Genomic DNA, 19,599 nt, shown 5'->3' with positions numbered 1-19,599 from the left:
ATAGTTGAATCAACGTGTCTCTAAAACATTTTCAAAACATTTCAGGACTGTAGTACACTACTACTGTACCTAATAAACTGGCAAGTGTTTCTGCATGGTGTAAAATTTGCATGTTATATTTTTTCGTCTTCCCGAAATCTAATTTCTCATAATCCCCGTAAAGTTTAAAGTAAGATTTAGGACAAGTATTATGAAACAGACACCACCACTGCCAAACTGCTGAGAGGCCAAACATAGTGTGATGCAAAGTTCTTATCTGCTCCATAATGACCTTTGCTCGCCAGCTCGCGTCACAGCTCTCCCACCTTTATTCCCCCGGAAAATCTGTGTCCACTTTGAGAAAAATGCAATGCAAAGTGACTGTTCATTAGAAATCATACATGAGCAACAGCATATAACTGGGTTTATACGAAGACATGAGCACATACTGCATGTTACAACGCCTCTGCTGCAAAAGTGAAAGAGCAACGTGAGCTTTGGCTGTAAAGTCAACTGAACAGACCGTCATATACCCAATCAGCTCCAAACACTTTCCCTGTCGTTCACACATCTGTCCTGTCATTGGCTCAGAGCAAAGGCAAGCCTCCAATGCACCTGACTGATGAGTGAGTGTTTTATCATGACTGATATTTCAAAATTCTACTCACTGTACTGAATGCGAATGTGAACACTGATAAAGTGTTGATGTGAATATTAATAATAGTTCACAGACACTTTTGGAAATATACCACAATTTGGATGAAAAGATACTGATGTTACAGTCATAGAAAGGGGAAGTAAAACAGTTGTTTTTCTGCAAAGTGCCTGCACGGTGGGGTAAATTGAACATTGACTTTCTGACAGTCAGTGGACTTTGGTTTGACCCGGGTGCACAGGAGTATACAGTAACGCCTCTCTGTGGATGTCATAAAAAAAACGCCAGCCAGAAAATATATAAATACAGAGCAAAGGATGCTTCTTTCCTTTTTGTGGAGTGGGGCCCTTTATGGATTATAATCTGGTCTATCAAATACTGCCCGGTAACAAACAACCGAGGATCAAAAGGAACCTTAAATTTTAGAAAATGTAAGTATACGTTCCATTTTTTATCATTAATCTCCTCTTTCACTGTTGACTCATAAACAGTATCTTCATTCACTGACATTACAGTTTAAAAGATGACGGATTAGTATGCGAGGTTAAAGTCTATATTGTAGTTTTCTACAAGCGACTCTGACACTGATTTGACTTTGCATGTATTTCTGTGTTTACCTGTAACCAGCAGCAGGAACCATGGTTGGACTTAAACCCTCAGATGTTCCCCCTCCACTGGGGGTGAAGATGGCGAGTGCTGGAGCAGCAGCCTGTATAGCTGACATTGTCACATTCCCACTGGACACAGCCAAAGTCAGGCTACAGGTATCTGTTCATTAATACTGTCACATTCATCTCTAGCATCACATGACATGTTTTCTTCACATTTAATGAAATGCATCAGTTATTATATGACAATAATAAATGTAGCTAGTTCAGTTTTGCTATAAACTACTTAGGAACATAATGTGATTTTGGCTACTATTGACTGACCAGCATGACTTTCAGCTTTTGTCAACCTCAGTACCCCTAAATCAATTCTACTCATTGACACTTACATAGCCACACATTGCACCTTTTAGTCCAAAGGTTTTCTACTTTTGTTCTGGGAAGCTGGTTTTAGCCTTGAGTACAATGTGTGACCCCAGATTCAGGGAGAGCAGAAAGCAGTGGAAGGCATCCGTTACAGAGGGGTGTTTGGGACAATCAGCACCATGATCCGAACAGAGGGGCCCAAGTCTCTGTACAATGGTCTGGTAGCTGGTCTGCAGAGACAGTTGTGCTTTGCCTCCATCAGAATTGGCCTCTACGACAATGTCAAAAACTTCTACACAGGTGGAAAGGACAGTAAGTGATTACATTACTAAGTGCATGCAATGTTTTTCTTAATGAGATACTGTATATATTGTTGGAAAATTATTACTGATTCATTATCATGTAATCAGCATGTTATTGTTGTAAAGTTAATTTTAACAACATTATATAGGTTGGATAGCTTAATGTATTTCAAATCTTCCTTGTATAATCTGATCATGATTTAAAATCTTCATACGAAAAGTAACTGGTTGCTACATCTGTGAAATAAATGTGGGAGTAAAAAGTACAACAGAAGTATAAAATAGCATAAAATGGAAATACTCAAGTAAAATACATCAAAATTGTGTTTAATTACAGTACTTGAGTAAATATACTTACAGTGTACCAATGGTTGTTCCTGTCTGTTCTTCTCCAGACCCAGGTGTACTGGTACGAATCCTGGCTGGCTGCACCACAGGTGCCATGGCAGTGTCCTTTGCACAACCCACTGATGTGGTCAAGGTTCGATTCCAAGCTCAGATGAACCTGAACGGTGTGGCTCGTCGCTACAGCGGCACCATGCAGGCCTACAAACAAATCTTCCAAAATGAGGGCTTACGTGGACTCTGGAAAGGTGTCATTAAGAAAGCATGCTTCAAAATGTGTTATTCTATCGGGTCTCATCTGTCATGAAAATAAGACCCAGAATTCCTTGTAACTGATTGGTAAAATATCAATGTTTATTCTTTTCTGGCTTCTTTAGGCACACTACCCAACATCACAAGAAATGCACTGGTCAACTGCACAGAGCTGGTGACATACGACTTGATCAAGGAGGCCATCCTTAAACATAACCTTTTGTCAGGTCAGAGAGAGCACTCATGCATGTGTCTGAGCTACAGTAACACACAAACATACAAGACAGCTGATTGGGCAGAAATCCACACACCCTCTCATCCCTTCAGCTCCTCTACAGCTGATAACAGCACACATGGTAGTACAGAACATGGTGTATTTTCCCTTCAGAGTGCTGTAAATACAGTTGTTAATAAGATATCTCTATAGTTTATATTACCCCCTTCATTATATAATGTGCTGACACCAATTTCTATACTGCTCAGCTACGAACAAAGGCCTACTTGTTGTTGCCATTTTGAGGTGTTTGGTTCACAATCTTTTCCGACCCTCTCCACAGACAATCTGCCGTGCCATTTTGTGTCTGCGTTTGGCGCAGGCTTTGTTACCACAGTGATTGCTTCCCCAGTGGATGTGGTCAAGACCAGGTACATGAACTCACCACCAGGCCAGTACAAGAGCGCGATGAACTGTGCCTGGACCATGCTGACTAAAGAGGGGCCAACAGCTTTCTACAAAGGGTAAGCTCTCCGTCTGACCCGGCACACACTTGTTTGTTTAGGGAATATCTGTAGTCGATGTCACTCCATAGTAACAAATAAACATATTTAAGTAACCCAAATTTTAGTCTTCTTTCTGCCCCACAAGCCTTTAATCTCTCGTCTTTTTTCGTAGATTTGTACCCTCATTTCTGAGGTTGGGATCATGGAATGTCGTGATGTTTGTCTCATTCGAGCAAATCAAGAGGGCCATGATGGTCACCAAGAAGAGGATCGAGGCCCCAAACTGAGATTAGTGTTTTGAAGTTTCACTGAAAAACCACTGGATGAAGACAACTAATGAATACCGATTGTTGTCTAACTTTATTCAACAACTTTATTGCCCTGTGGTGTCAAAGAAGACGATCCTTTGCTAGAAAAGGAGTACTGGACTATCCACTTTGTATTTGACTTAATATTGAACTTGTGTATAAGAAGACATACAGTGCTCCTTTTATATTTATAATTTACCATAAAGAGCCCATTCCAAATATAGTGGGAGTGAACCATACGAAGACAAGCTGGTAATAACCTCCTTAGGGAGGTTGAGTTTGCACTTTAAGTCAATCAAAATCTGCCAGTTCTACAATTCAGGCAGCTTAAACCAGTGTACCTTTACATTAAAAATAATACTGGTGCCACAATAAAATGTAAAACATATTTATGTAAATCCTAAATATATTTGTGTTTTACATACACTGTGGTTGTTTCTTTAACTTGCCCTTTGACACATGAATACCAAACACACTTCAAAACATCAAAATGTTTATTTATTAACTTTGAGCAAGATGTGTTAATCTTTACATAACTTCCTCAAAAGCAAATCACAGAATAAAAATAGCAGGCAATGAATACATAAAAATTTACGAAAAGCGAGGCAAACAACTGAGTTCTGCGTCATTATCTTTACATAAAACAGATGGCATTAATAATATCAATGGGGACATGTTGAACCATGCACAACTTTTAAGTCAATGGAGTTGAATGCATACACTGACTTTTAGTCATGATCTCTGGACATAAATATCAAATTCCTGAGCAGGACAATTGTGAGAACAAATACAAACAAGACAGCTAAAAATATGGTAGTTCATCACCATTTTTCAATAACTGTCTGTAAACCGCAACAATTTGGCTGCTTGCTTACTGAAAGTGCTTCAACGCTTGCAAAAGACGACGAAGTCCTCTGCAGCAGCTCTCATTTTCCCTTTAGGAAGGATAGTCAGCCACTGGAATGGTAATTTCTGAGGTATAGGGTCGTAGATTTGTGCTCTACTTGAAAACAATTAATTATGACTAAAACAAGAGCAGAACACGACTAATGAATCACAAAACCAAACATGAGACAATTCATTTCATTGAATGTTTGAGGAATATGAGGGGCGGATGAGCCTCAGTCTGCTTTTTTTTCTTTTCTTAATTTTCAGCATTGCTCTTGCTGAACCATCGTGTCCTCCTGTACCTAATCAAACAATGTGAGGGGCTGTGGAGAATTCAAGGGGACATGTTAATCCTTTGTCATCCTATATTCATGTTAGTTTTTAGAACGGACAGTCAATGAGAGGGACACATCAGGGTCCTGTAGATGTGTCTGGACTATGTTATGGAATTTTTCCCTGTACTGATTGAACTGCATGATGCTCTCAGGTTCTTCTGCCACCCAGAACTTATCAAATTCATACGCCAGGTAACCTAGAAGAGAAGCATTAAGAGAGATTTTTCAAAAATAAGAATTTCACTGTCTCTTAAAAAATGTTTACATTTGTATAATAATAATGAATCAGAGGTGGATAGAATAAAGAATAATGTTGGGTCTACTCACAGTACAGCTGATGAAAGTGCCGGAGCTCAGGCGTGCCCTGGACCATATTGTAGAAATGTGGTTTCAAGGCACCACTCTTCAGAAGGCTGTAGGCCATCTCTGTCAAGTTGATCCCAACTATGGCATATGAGTACCTAAAACATGTAGTACTCAAAATTAGTAGAAAGTAGATGCTAAATGTACATTGTGGTGAACAGGGAAGGCATTACATTATTCAAGTTTATTTCTGTCTAGGTCTGATAGTACGGCAGTGATTTTAAAAAGATCAAACACCAATAGAAAATACACTGATGCTCATACATGAATGTCTCTTACCCCAGTTTAGGATGGTTTGCATGAGACAACACCTGACGAGCCTCTTCTGTGTAGTTTTCACTGAAAAAACTGCAGACAACAAACAGTATATAATTTTTGCTTGCTGTCTGTGGATGAGACTGCATTAACCAGGAAACATGCACTCACTTGTGATTAGGAAAACATTTCATTCAAATTGTTGAGTGCATCTTTTGTTGACTAATCCTTTGTCAGAGTTCAATTAGAGAAAATATGTCTCACATGTCTGTCTGTTTTAGACACTGAACCTAAGGTTTGAACATGCAGCTTTTTCCAATAGGAGAAAGAAAAGTTCATTTTTTTTCCCTCATCAATGACCCTGTGAAACAGAAACCAATGTGAATATGCATTTAGAAAAAAGTCCATTATAGCAATAAAACGTGTACTGTATGTGGTCAACTTTGCTGCTGTTTCACTTGGTCATATGTAGGGTGCAAGCATATACAGGTCTAGTTGCATGCATGGACTTTCTTGCAAATTGAGGATTGCATTTTCAAGCTAACCACATACAGCTGGGGCATAGGTTTGGTTTGGTTTGCTTGGTGAGATTTGTTTAAGTGTGCTGTCTCACCCTTCCCTTGTGTTTTGTGGCTTTTATTAATTTTATTGATTTTTTAAAACCATTATTTATCCTTCTTTGCAGCAAGGCAACACGGGTAAAACTGGCCTTCAGAAGCGTGAGCCTACTAATTCATACAATTGTAGGCTCAGGTGTGAAAGCTCCTACTCGTAGATGAATCACTACACTACACCCACACCCAACACCTAGATTAATGGTGACAGTGTTTGGGCTGCTTCCCATCTGATAATATTGTTGCAAAGCAGAGTAAAGGCCTTTTTAAATGGACAGTATTGATATGAACTGTATTTTGTTTTTCTAGTTTGCTGTATGTCTCACTCACACAAGGTTGATTAGTCCCAGCATGCCCATCCCTCTAAAGTCAGTCTTGGGGTCATCTCCTTGGAATCCAATATCTCCCCATTGTTTGGTTATCCTTGATTCCAGTTTCACTGTTGGCATCAACAGGTCCCAAAGCTGACGGAACAAATATTCATAGTGTTACACACATTAATTGCCATTGTATTGAGTTACAGGTATAATTATTCTGAATGTGCTTTTGGGCAGAACCGTTTGGATTCATAATCAATATTTTCAGTACTGTGATGTCTATGCTATTTCATTGTGCCAACAGAACTGCAAAGAACTGCTACTCTGAGTAAAAACTCTAGAGACTGTTGTGTATGAAAATCCCAGGAAATCAGTAGTTTCAGAACTATACAAACCAGCCTAACTGGCACCAACAATCACACCACAATCAAAGTCACTGAGATCACATTTTTCTCCCATTCTGATGTTTGATGTGAACATAAATTGAGGCTCCTGAACTGTATCTGCATGGTTTTATGCATGGCACTGCTGCCACGTGAATGGCAGATTGGCATGAATAAGCAGGTTTACAGGTGTTCCTAATAAAATGCTGAGTGAGCGTATGTACACCTTAGACATATGCATCCTTTTTTGTTCTGTGGAAAAGCATCCATGCAACTTAAGGAGCAACTGCTTATTCTTTTTTCTAATGTACTGATTCAAAAGCAGCAACACATACCTTCAGAAGCATGGCCTCATGTTCTGCATTCTCCGAGCTAAAGACTTCTTTTCTCAAGTCTTCCACAGATGCATACAGACTGCTGTATCCTGTTATTTGTAGCAGACAGATGTGCAGGCTCTCCTTGAACCTAGAAACGTAGGGAGACTTAACTGAACACACTTAACCGAATATGATGACAATGAAAGAGCTGCAGGTGACAAATTCAAACTAGCAGACAAGACGTAGCCTTACAGGGGATCTTTCTGGGGTTTGACATTCTTCTCTTTCATAATTTGATCCACACATTGTTCTAATTTATCCTTGCTGGTTTCCAAAGCTCCTCTTAAAACCTACAGGGGAGGAAGGCACAGGAGAGTGAGCAGATGGCCACAGAAGAATAATGACACATCAAGCCACCGGACAGAAAATTGGCACAGTGACTGCTATATAATCTATGCTGTCAACCACAGTGAAAAAATGTTACTCAATGTCAACCTCAGAGACAATGAAAAAGATGACCAAGCACTTCAGTTCCATACTGTACTGGACTGTTGATTAGAAAATGCTTACCTCGCTGCAACCATAAATTACAAGTAAAGTCAATTCATCTAAGCTTGGAAAGTTAAGTGAAAGATAAAAGACTGATTAAGATCACAGTTTATGTCTTTACTGGGCTTCACACATACAACAGCCTAAAAGATAATGAAAAGGGGTCAGTAGTATGGTAAAGGGTGTTTTCTTTAGCCTTCTCTGTGGGCCCACAAAGTTTAAAAATTACCTCCAAATAATCAGGCTTCCACATCGAAATTCTGACCCTCTTAACATTGTTAAGGGCCTGAGATCCGCCCAACCAAGACTACTAGCCATCTTGTAATAGATGGTAATAGATATTTTTCCATCGCAGCCATCATAGGGAGACTGTGACAGTAGAAAAATGTGCTCATCACAGTTTCCCATTCTGATTAAGTAACCTTTGTTTTCACTTACTACATTATTTATATGACATTTTTTTAATCCCTTTGACCAGGAACTCTCTTGAGAAACATTATCTCTTTTACAAGAGATACCTGCCAAAATGGCAACAAAAATAAGTTTTGCATAATTACATAACAACACGCATCATTAATTCACAACCATCACATATAACACAACAAAACAAGACCTGAGAGACCTGTCAGAGATAAAATTCCTCATGCAACATTTTTAAATGTGATGTTTGAGTGTCTTATATGAAGGCAACATTTCAAAATGTATCTTGTAAATGTTTTCATGCCCAGGCTGTACAATAAGAAAATTGCAGTTATGATTGTGTTGCCTGTTTTAAGGGATTTATGGTTATGACTGACTGTGTGTCTGTGCAGTTTGTGCAGTGTGTATATATCTGTAATTATATGATTGAAACAAACAAATCCTCAATTTTTAGGAGCTGAAACTGGAATGTGTTTCTCATTCTTGACTGATAAATGATTTAACCAACATTGTTAATAGATCATAATTGTTATAGAGAATTAGCTGCTGGTCAGCAAGTTTGTGCTAAAATTATTTTGTATTTCAACAGCTGCATAAAGAAACTTGAACTTGAAATGAAAATAATTGTCATACTGAAAACTATTCTTAAACCACAACTACAGAAGTTGACTCTGGCATTTGCCAGAGAAACAAAACTAAACCTATAAACCATTATCTACCAAAAAACTGACAGGTACCAATGGTAACATTTTCTTACCTTGTTCTTAGATGACCTGAGGGAGTATTCTACAATAGGACATAGGAGGGAGATTAATATAAAGAGAAAAAATGTATACTAAGCAACAAAGGTAGATCAGATTTAGGTTAATTTAATTCACCTGCTTTTGTTGTCCTTGTAGCCCCCTGCTTGTATCCAGAGCATATTCTCTGTAGCTCGCATTTCCCTGTTGCCTGTCTGATGAGCCACTTTAGCCAGTATCTCAGGAAGGACGTGTATACATACTGCCAGATATACCCCAACATTTTCTAGAACACAAAAAGTGAAAAGACATCAAACACCTCACATAATCCAAGACAAAAAATCTGACAGTCCAATACGAGATCTAATACATATTTTTAACATTTGTCTGATAAGTTACTTTGTTAACATGCCTGAAAAGGGTGCGCGACTTTGACAGCATCACTGATAAATGGGTCTGCATCAAAGCTACATGGCACCCTTTACATTTTTATTGTAAGAAAGGGCCTGGTGAGCTATGGATAACTACAGAAAACTACTCAGCAGTATAAAGTATAAGTTAATATTAATATGTGAACAAAGCCAATGAATATTTCTGTTGCTTACTTACAGGTTGAGCAAGCATGCACAGGACTCTTACAAATACTTACTGACAGGGGTGGAATAAGCACTTAGCAATAGTGTGACTACCAATTTGTAAAAAATACAATACAATAAAAGTCCTGCTGTCAAACTTTGAATAATTAATCAAATTCAAAAATTCTAATAAGTTTTATCAGCACAACCATATTCAGACACTACTGCTATTACCATTATCAAATGTCCTTACAACCAAAAGTAAGCGTGTTTATTTTTAGTCCATGAACACTTATAATTTCATTGACGCCTAAAAAAACCCTGAACGTTGTAGGCAGCATAGAGGTAAAGTTTATGTAAAAGAAGTTCGCATTTGTAAATTTACATTTCTCGGTCAGATACGTATTTAATGCAAATGTATGGCTGTCGATGTGGATGCTATAGTAACTATACTGCTAAATCATGCAGTGGAGTAAAAAATGTGTGTGTGTGTATATATATATATATATATATATATATATATATATATATATATATTCCTCTTAAATGTAGTGGAGCAGAATCACATGTAAAAATGTATTTAGGTGCAGTGACTGAGTAAATGTTCTTTGTGACGACTCTTTGTGACTTTCCAACACTGTCACCATTATGAATGGGACTGATGCTAGCCTGTCAATTTTATAATGACAACAGCCACAGTTCGGGGGGTTTGGGACTATTAAAGCAGTTGGACGCCATTCAAATACACATACAAAGCCTACGCTACGACGGCATAATGTTAATGTGAAAAATGGGAAAGCTAGCGAACATTCAAACAGCCAAAACAATAGCATTGTTATAGCTAGCAATGACGCTAATGCTAACTTCAGACAAACGTGGCCATTCAGTTTACAAAGCTTTGGTCAGTTTCGTGGCGCTTTAGGAAGCAATCTAACCATTGTATATTAATGTAAGCTACTAGCTGGTCACCCCAGCTTTTAATAAACTATTTCAGCTAACTAGCTTCAAAACTCCGAGGTGACAGTTAACCGATTCAAACAACAGGTTGTCATTGTATTGGTCTAACTGTTAGCTAGCCGCATTACGTTAACCTACATTAGGTTACGTCGCAAGCATTCATGTACCTGATGCAATTTAGCGAGAAGATGAAGTTAATCTTACCGTACTGTCGCAGAGACAATACTGTCAGACAAAAATAAAGCCAAACTTAGCTTCACTTTGAAGCTACCAGCCGTGTGGGTAGATTAGCAACGTTTCTCTTGACAACAGTCTGTCTCTGATGCGTTCAGGGTCACACAGGACAAATAGCAGTTCCGATCCTAGCACTTTATTACCGCGGAATGACACGCATCCTTACATTTAAACATTGCATGTGGATTCTTGGTTAATTTTTTTTAAATAGCGGAGAGTTTGCAATTTCTGCCAAAATGCGGACACACTCCGGGAAACTTGGGTCAATTTATTGTGAGGACTGAATGACATAACGTCTATGAACATAGCCCACGCCAGCACTTTCAACGACAGTGTGCTTTGAACGCCATCTACTGTCTGCACACAGTACTGCAGTCTGTAGGTCTGCACAGTGGGAGGCAATTAGCGGATCCTCAACTGAAGTACTGAAACCCTCTACAAAAGGTGAAGTTTTTTCTATTATAGTTTGCATCCATTTTTTTTTTTTTATAAATCTACTGTAAATGGGCGAATCCCAATAAAGAGACATCATAATATCTCTTAATAATCCTTGCTTGTATCTCAAAAACCAATGGTTTACAAATGGTCAATTTATTTATAAAGCCAATTTAAAGGAAGAGAAGCTAGTACAGGGCAGATACAGCTCTTCCTCCTGGCACCAGGGAGGAGTCTCACTGCTGCAGTTTGAATCAGCTGCAGGCAAGATAAGTCTGTCTGACTGAAGATAGAATTGCTGAGGCCGGAGGAAATAAAAACATGACCTATAGTTACCAAAATCCTTAACAGCCCTCCATCTGAGCACAGCCCCTATACAATGTTGGTGCCGCCCCCCCCCTTGAACAATGCTGAAAAAACTGGCCCACAGTTGAACCTAATTGCTGACCCCTGGCATAGAGCGCTTCACAGCTGCAGAGGACGACAAACAACCTATTGTTCAAAAATTGTGAAGGCTTATATTATGCATTAGCTAGATGGATCCAGATTGTTAACCCATTGACTCATTCTAACTTAAAGTCCTCATTACAGACAAACTGAAACTGAAAGTACTGTTGCTTAAAATGATTATTGTCTGCAGACCAGGCTGGTTTCAGCTAAATGAACCAAGGCCAACAAAGTCTTTGCCTTTCCCAAATTAACCACAAGATGATGCCAGATCCACAATATGACTGTGTATCCGTTAGATCAAACGAATTTTAAAGTCTATTTTTAAAACAGAGAAATGATATTATGTTATTTAGTCTATACTTGGCATCAGGTCTCCAATATTCCATAGATAGCATAAATGAAGTTATACTTTCTGTGTCATTGTGTGTAGCCGTGGTGGTAACAGACCCCTCATCTTCATTGTAAAATGATATGTTTTTTCTCCCACTGGGTCACTTTCCAAACTGGCAACCAGCCCCCACCCTGAAGCAGAAGTCTGGCGTTTCAGCATATCAGTAATGCATGAAGGCTGTGTGAAGCTGCTCACCAGTGGCGCACTCGCCTGTAATTACGTCGCGGTCTTCCTTCTCACCTAATCAGTCCCTCTGGGCTTTTTAAGGCAGGAGGTTTATCCCATACAGTGACTACATTCCAAGAGGAGCTCCTGTCTCAGAATCAGGCTATATTTGAAAAGTGAATCCCCAAAGTAACCACTGAGATTATAATAAGAGTCTGAGAGATAATTTTAGGATACGCTAGGAAATAGACTGTAATGCTGATATTACTGTAAGTCAGCTATAATAGCAGCAATAGATGTGACACAAAAAAAAAAACGCCATGTTTTCTGAAGAGAAAACTGAAGCAAGGCTACTTTGCAATATTTATTTGAGTCATCTAAATTAATCACAAAATAGTTTTTGTCACTGCCTAAAGTGACCCATACAAGCTTTTTTCTGATCTTGGACCCTTGTCCGCTGGATATCATGTCATCATGTCTGCTCCTTCCAAAATGCTTGTGAGTGGTGCAAAAATGACATGAGGTTAGGTTTAGGTACAAACGTGAATATGGTCAAGGTTAAGAAAAGCCATGTTGACAGTTGATAGGAAACAAGATGCATGTCAAAGTCCATACCATCCACCACAACCTCCTCCCTCAGAGGCTTTGTGGTGCTAAAGGAACCTCACAAAATGCTTTTTCTTGTGACAGACAACGCAGGTTGTTTAGTCATTTGAAAAACCAGTGTTTTCAACACATGGGTAAAACAAAGATTCCTGTGGTGTGTGCTAAAATGCCATGACCTTAAGTTTGTGCTTCTTTGGCCATTGTTTCCAGAACAGTTTGTGTCAGTAAATCAGGACCTTTTGGGTTCTCAGGCAAAGCAAACAAACCAGTCATCGCCGTGTGTGCACGTCTGTGAGCTGCAATCACTTCAAGGTGAGTTATTGTTTCCCCTCAGCTTGCTTTTTCTAATCATTTTTGGGGCATGTTATCAGTATTTCAAGAGTAAAAACAAAGATTAGAGAATAGTCTCAAATATAAAACAGAATTCTTTGTGGCAGAGAGTGATTGTTCTTTCATATCATCTCCTTAATCATCCTGTGACTGCCCAGTTTTATCTTGTGGCCTCTTAGGCATCTCTTCACATGCCACTGCCCACCTAGGACACCTACACAAAGAAAATGCACATCTGCAGTGGTAAAGCAGGAAATGCATATTACTGGTTCACAAAAACTGCTTTAAAAATAGCAAATTGATTAAACACATCACTGTAGCCTTTTTTCCCACATAACACATTTTATAGCAACTTTTCTGTCATCCTAAAGGGCAAATTCAAAATCCGTTCATGGGTTTTCTCTGCATCTGTGAGATTTCACATGAGAGTCAGCTGCATCTCTGGGAGTCACACATTAAGTGACACTGAGCCAATAGCCTGCTGTAAATGTCCTGATTGTAAAGGTCATTTATTCAGCAGACCTCTTCAAACCACAGAGGGATATTTCCTCATATTCAAGTCCTACTTGGAAACATGATGCACCTTAATGCAGTCCTGTAAACAGACATTACACACAGGTCACACACGGGTCTAGTCATAAACCCATTTCTGACAGATGGAAAATGCCACAGCAAAACAAACCATCCTTCATCTTGGAATATTAGTGTTTTTTTTTTCTTTTAGGAGGCAAAGACCAGCGCTTGGATTTAAAAGTAATCCATTTCAAGTGCAAGTGACCCTCCTGTAGCTGCCTGCGGCTGATACAGCACCTCCTCCGTTCTCATCCTCTCCCCCATTCATCCATTCATCTGGTTTACTCTGCCGCACCACGCTGCCTGCGCTGCCTGGACCAGTGCAGCCTGGGATGGCACAAACCATGAGAGGTCCGTTTTGTGCAAAAGGTTCACTTTCTCTAAAGCACTATTAAAAAAAAAAAAAAACAACCCCGGGAGGCGGCATCCATCGGTCGGACAGCGATGACTCATTGCGCACGGTCGGTCACTCGGGGTGCTTGAATTTTGCGCTTTGCTGTGGAGGATCGATACCTCCAAGACCCATATTCTGGTGGAAGGCGTGGCTTGGTGTCACCGACACAGGGCTGATTTTCCATATTCATTCCCAGGATTTAGCCTCTTCTCACTGACACGGACGCGCCAACGGCCAACTCCACAGTGCGGGACATAAAGCGTCTCTCAAGGTAAGCCATCCTCCTGTTTTCACCCGACCGTGCTTCCCTTCGCAGCAGATGTTGAATTCGTTCGCAAGGTCAAATCAAATCGGCAAACATCAGTGGCCTCTGAGGTGCTGGGGTGGGACAGGACTGCAAATGTAGGCTATGATACATGGCAGAGATGTTAATTGGCCCGAGTAGGTCGGCTGCAGCAGTTTAATGTGGCCCATGTTATGTTTTTGCATGAACTCACACACTGCATACACTCCTTTTGTTATTTTCTAAAACTGCTGCAGGGGTAAAAGCTCCAGGCACCAGGGCGTTTTAATTGTATAATATCTAAATATGGTCAGGACATGCTTTCCATAAATATTTGCACTTTGATAACAGACAGGCAGATGCATAGTGGGAGAGCACACACAAATGGGCTACCCCTGTCCATGACTGAGAACAGTAGTCTACTATTCTTTAAATTCCACTCAAAAACTATGCTTTTAAGTGACCAAGTACAGTAAGAGATTGATTAGTGTCGTTGAAATGGGTGGCAGGGAGGACTTCTTTTTCCTGTTTTTTGTGTAATGCAGCCACAAATGTGACCTGATTAGTATAAAGTGTTTTATGCTCGTTGTTTCTCTCCCAAAGAGGAGCACTTGTTGTGAGAGAGGGAATTAACCCAAAAGACAAGGTTGAGTTTAACATTAGCGTCACTGAGATGAACTGCACATTATGCAGAATGGATTATCATCAATGCTGCCACTGAAAAGGACATGGCCAACTCTCAGGGGACCATCAAAGTACACAATGGTGTTTCTGCTTCCTCTTTATATGAAAAGTCTCCATCACAGAGCAATTCATTTGTCTGATTCCAAAGGATCAGATATTTCAGATGTCTGCTGAGTGCTGGCACATTACTTGCTGAATTGGCCCAGATGCTTTAACACATTTAGGAGACAGACTGAGATGGAGTCATTCATCAGGCCTGGGATAAAGAGATTTGTGAAACTGTAGGTCACTGCCTAGATTTTAGACTAGATTGATCACAGGATGGCAGACACACCTTGCTGGCTGTTTATTTTTCACAAAAAGGCTTACGACAAAGAAAAGATAGTTCAACTTTAAATGAGCAACTGTGGTTGTTTTCAGAGTGCACTTTCATCTCATCTGGCATTTTGCAGGAGTATTTTTAAGAAGGGAATGACAATCATATTGGTTTGTCTGAAATAAACATGCTGAGATACTTATACTTATTTAAATTCTTCTATAATTGTATTAAACAAGATTTTCTCTTGGGTTGTTTAGTTGCAGTTCAACAGAGAGCAGTAAAATCACATGGTTTAGCCTCTTCATGAGCAATAAGAGAAGGATTCATCTGTTAACTTGGTACTTGGTATCTATTTATATACTGTAACACTCATTATTTAAGATGACTTCAGATGAGATTTGGATGATGAGGTGTTCTGAAGCCGGCAAAGACTGGGAGGTCAGATAAAACTCCACTAAACTGGGAACATCCGCAGTTTTTAATCAAAAAAAAAAATCCTTCATCTGTAAGCACTTTCAGTCGACATCTGTCAAAGTCTTATTTCTGCACTTTGCTTACTTTACTTCAGAAACTTTGCTTTGTGTGATGCAGCATTTTTTGTATACCCTTTAGGGATTACCCCCAGTTATTTATTTATCTATTTTTTGTTGTTAATACAATTGTTCCAAGCAGTATGAAATATGATTAAATTCTCTAATGGAGGTTTAGAAAATCAGAAGATGGCACGTGTTCAGAATTGTTTGAGTCCTGCTTCGGCTATCAGTTCATTTATTTCTGTAGCTTTTTACCACAAGCATGTTTCAAAGAGCATTACAGAGGCAGGCAGACAGAAAAAAAATTACATTACAAGGAAACACAGCTTGTTAAAAAGTTCCATACACTCCACATTAGCATGATTTAGACACATAGTGTTGTTATAAAGACTGTATGTTATGATCAGTTTAAAAATTAGGCTTTGTGTTACATACATTAATCTTATTCAAAGCAGTGATTAAATTAGGCAAATACAGGTCATTTATTGTTCCGTTGCTTGGCCCTTTATCCTAACAATGATTATTTAAAAGCATGTTGATAACTAATCAGGGGAACTACGTGGAATGTTAGATGCAACTTACATAATGATCACCTCGGTCTGGAGCACTAAGTGTCTGGTCTGATTATTTTTGTCTAAATTAAGGTGTAAATGTAGTAAAAAAAAAAATGAAGTGCAATTATTTAAAACAAACTAAATTTATTTATCTTTTCCTCTTTTAGGAACTTGCACAAAGAGACTGGTGGCATATTCTGTTTTCATCCTGATCTGGATTACAACGATATTTAAAGACTGAAACAGTGAATCCGGCATGGGAACTAACCCAAAAAGGACAGTGACAGTCCAGATGGTGCCTCAGCTGGCTGTGATGGACACGCTGGGCAATAAGGAGTCTAATGCCAACTGGACTAAAGAGTCCAACCTCAATCTCTCTCAGGTTTGTCCAAAACCCACCCTCACATCTCCTGACCACAAACAGGATAACATTTCTCTCACTCCTGCTCCCACAAACACCATCCCACATACCGAAAAAACAGCTTCCAAGGGAGATGAACCAGTTAGCAGCACTGTGTCAGACAAACCAGCTCCAGCCACTGGAAACCAGACAAAATCGGAGCCAGTGACAAGTGGAGACCAGCAGATGCCAGACCTGTCTCTAACAGGCCAAGGTGTGGGCGAGGCAGGAAGTGACCAGAGGGATTCTAACGCTAATATGAAAATGATAAGCCCGGCTGATGAAAAGGATATCCGTAAGGCTGGTTTGTCGTCTGCCACTACAGTGTCAAAGGTCGACTCGCAGACCAATGACTGCAGAAAAAAAGGGCCAAGTGCAGCGGAGAAGGATTGTGCAAAGCCAACATCCTCAGCCAAAGCCACAGCACCAGAGGACAGTAATAAGCATGTTTCTCCAAACAATACAAATCTTAACAATGCTTGTGAATTAAGGCAAACGACATCTGCACCCCAGCAGGAGAATAAAGGGAGTATATCATCTCCCACAAACAAAGACACTGGCATAGCACAGAAATCTAAAGGGCCTGATCATATACAAAGCTCCTCACAAAGCTCTGTCAGTCTGCAGGAGATTCCTAAGCCTAAGAAAAGCATGGAAACTACAACCCCACTTAGCTCTGCTACACCTCCATCCAACAGCAAAGAAGCAGAAGCCGCATCCATAAATAAGAATCTGAGTTCAACTTTTCCAGAGAAAGATTTACAACCAGCAAAGAAACCACATGTCTCTTCAGATAAACATCAGCCAGTGTCTTCACAGAAAGAATCCTCCGCTCAGCCCCAGGCCATACAAATCATGCCGGCATGTGGGCAGGTGGCTGAGGAAGCCAGTCAGACTGACACAGCTGTCACTGAGGGGCAGCAGCAGCAGCAGCACTGCAAGCTTTACAAGGAGGCCTCGACTATGACCTCATCCCTGTCATCCACCCCAGTCAAGCAGTGTCATGATATGGAAGTACAGGCGGTGGCTAACACATCCAGTAAGGCTGTGGCCACGAGTCCGAGCCTGCTGCCCTTTGCTGTGACTCGCAGGCCGAGCGCTGGTGCAATCCCCTGGGAGGAGACGCATAGCCTGGCTGTAGTCTGTCAGATGGATGGGGGTGCGGGTCTCCATCAGATGATCATGACATCTGCCTCAACTGATCCAAGGTCGGAGAGACTCACAGTTGAGGCGGAGATGTGCCACAAACAAAATGCAGGCGTGGTTTTTAACTCCCTGTCCCAGCAGCAAGATGCCAGGCTAGGGGCAAAGCCTAAAGAACCAGGGCCAGCTCTATGCAACATCCAGCCAGTTTATCAAATCAATATTGAACACAGCAACCACAAGGAGCAAGGAGAGACAGGTAACTCCCAACATAAAACTGCAGCTCAGACATCTGCAGCAAAAACAACCACTGCTGAAGCTCCCGCTTTCAAATCAGGGACATCCCCAGAGACAGCCGTTGCTTCCCGGTCTGGATCGGCTGACACTAACAATGCTGCACTGTGTCAGACTGCTGTTACAACCAAGCCCGAAAAGGCCCTGCCAACAACAACAGCAGCGAACACCACATCCAATTCAGATCTAACTAAAAGCAAAGCTAAGAGTTCAAAACAAAAGAGCAAGGAAGCTTGCGGTAAAGCCGTGACAAAGGGGACAAATTCTGGCAATGAGAAGATAGAACCGGAGCGAAAAGAAGAAGAGGATGACCAGTCAGGGAAGCAGAAAGGAAAGAGCGTCCATGATGTCGTCTGGGATGAACAAGGGATGACTTGGGAGGTTTACGGGGCTTCCGTGGACCCAGAATCCCTCGGTTTTGCCATTCAGAGCCACTTGCAGTGCAAAATCAAGGAGCAAGAGAGGAAACTGATGGTCCAGACCTCCTTCCGAAAGTCACTCTCTGGTGTCAACTCGCCACAACATGGCAGGAAGACCAAAAGGAGGCAGCAGAACATTTTCAGGTCAATGCTGCAAAATGTCAGACGGCCCAACTGCTGTGTGCGTCCCCCTCCCTCCTCCGTCCTCGAGTAGCACAGCACAGAGGTAGCCAATGTCAGACTCCTCCCTTTTTTCCTAGAGGTCAAAATGTTTGTCCTCCCCCCGTCATGACTGCAATGCCAAGTGAAACATTAGTGGGGTGACGATCCCTGTAAGTAAGTATACTGGAATGTTGTAGCATCAAGAGTCAAACTATTTGTGATGTTTGTGATCAAAGACGGTAGGAAATAGAAATATAAAATGAACAACTCAAAAATTTATTTTCTAGAAATAGATATTATAAAAAAAGAGAGAAGACTTCTAACAGTTTTTAAATAACAAAGGCAATAATAGTGAAATGCATGTATATTAGTTGCAATGGCAGTTGTATGACCTAAAATGAAGTCCAGACCTTCACAGTACATGGCACTGATCATGGGATAGACATATTAGTTACTGTCAGAACATTTGTGCAAATATACATACTACATAATAACATTTGGTGCATTCGGTATCTGTATTTGAGATGTTTTAGGGCCCTATATTTATAAGATTGCTGTATTTTTCTTTTCATGCACATTTATTTTTAGTGAGTGATTACAATGTGCAAAAAAAAAAAAAAAAAAAGGGACCGTATGCATACATGCACTGTTTAATCTCTGTTCTTTGGTTTTCTATTAAAATAACCAAAAAAAAAAAAATAAGTTGAGCTTTATGCATTCTTCATTTCTGGGGCGCTGACAGACCTTAACTGTCACTTTTTTTTTGGTCATTTAAAAAATATTTTATTTCCAGATAAAAAGGTTGATGGAACTGGGGCTTTGCAGAAATTAAAGGTCAGGCAAAGAAATAAAAGCCATATGTTAGAAAGACAGATCAAACACATCAGTAAGTCAAGAAGAGGTAGTGTCTGTGGATGCGGATGTAAGCCGAGTGCATGAGGATGTGAGAGCAGCAGGCAACATCAGGGCTGTCCACAGGAGA

The 19,599-nt window shown here is 40.2% G+C and overlaps 3 protein-coding genes across 4 annotated transcripts; 2 read left to right on the top strand and 1 right to left on the bottom strand.

Moving 5' to 3' along the window:
- The first annotated feature begins 932 nt into the window (after window positions 1-932).
- ucp1 (uncoupling protein 1) lies at window positions 933-3,959 on the top strand. Of its 2 annotated transcripts, none has more exons than XM_071504329.1 (7): window positions 933-1,065; window positions 1,262-1,398; window positions 1,722-1,920; window positions 2,306-2,503; window positions 2,633-2,734; window positions 3,065-3,245; window positions 3,400-3,959. In XM_071504329.1, the coding sequence occupies exons 2-7, from the start codon at window positions 1,273-1,275 to the stop codon at window positions 3,512-3,514; spliced, it is 921 nt and encodes a 306-aa protein (XP_071360430.1). In that variant the 5' UTR covers window positions 933-1,065; window positions 1,262-1,272; the 3' UTR covers window positions 3,515-3,959. The 2 variants fall into 2 exon arrangements, with proteins under 2 accessions (XP_071360430.1, XP_071360431.1); XM_071504330.1 differs by having other exon boundaries at window positions 937-1,065; window positions 1,265-1,398.
- Window positions 3,960-4,011: 52 nt separating this feature from the next.
- Window positions 4,012-10,757, bottom strand: elmod2 (ELMO/CED-12 domain containing 2). The gene is made up of 9 exons (XM_071504331.1): window positions 10,453-10,757; window positions 8,855-9,002; window positions 8,734-8,762; window positions 7,260-7,357; window positions 7,026-7,155; window positions 6,321-6,454; window positions 5,401-5,469; window positions 5,086-5,219; window positions 4,012-4,955 (listed from the first exon to the last, which is right to left on the bottom strand). Exons 2-9 carry the CDS (start codon window positions 8,997-8,999, stop codon window positions 4,798-4,800), a joined length of 897 nt encoding a protein of 298 aa, XP_071360432.1. The 5' UTR covers window positions 9,000-9,002; window positions 10,453-10,757; the 3' UTR covers window positions 4,012-4,797.
- Window positions 10,758-13,949: 3,192 nt separating this feature from the next.
- Window positions 13,950-19,242, top strand: gprin3b (GPRIN family member 3b). The gene is made up of 2 exons (XM_071505368.1): window positions 13,950-14,097; window positions 16,367-19,242. Exon 2 carries the CDS (start codon window positions 16,456-16,458, stop codon window positions 18,667-18,669), a length of 2,214 nt encoding a protein of 737 aa, XP_071361469.1. The 5' UTR covers window positions 13,950-14,097; window positions 16,367-16,455; the 3' UTR covers window positions 18,670-19,242.
- The last annotated feature ends 357 nt before the right edge of the window (window positions 19,243-19,599 follow it).

The sequence above is a fragment of the Trachinotus anak genome, unplaced genomic scaffold (genome assembly GCF_046630095.1).
Source record: "Trachinotus anak isolate AG129_WGS33_773 ecotype Australia unplaced genomic scaffold, CSIRO_AGI_Tana_v1 ptg000019l, whole genome shotgun sequence".
Taxonomy (NCBI): Eukaryota; Metazoa; Chordata; class Actinopteri; order Carangiformes; family Carangidae; genus Trachinotus; species Trachinotus anak.
Note: the sequence above shows the minus strand (reverse complement) of the source record. Positions and strands in the feature narration are given on the sequence as shown.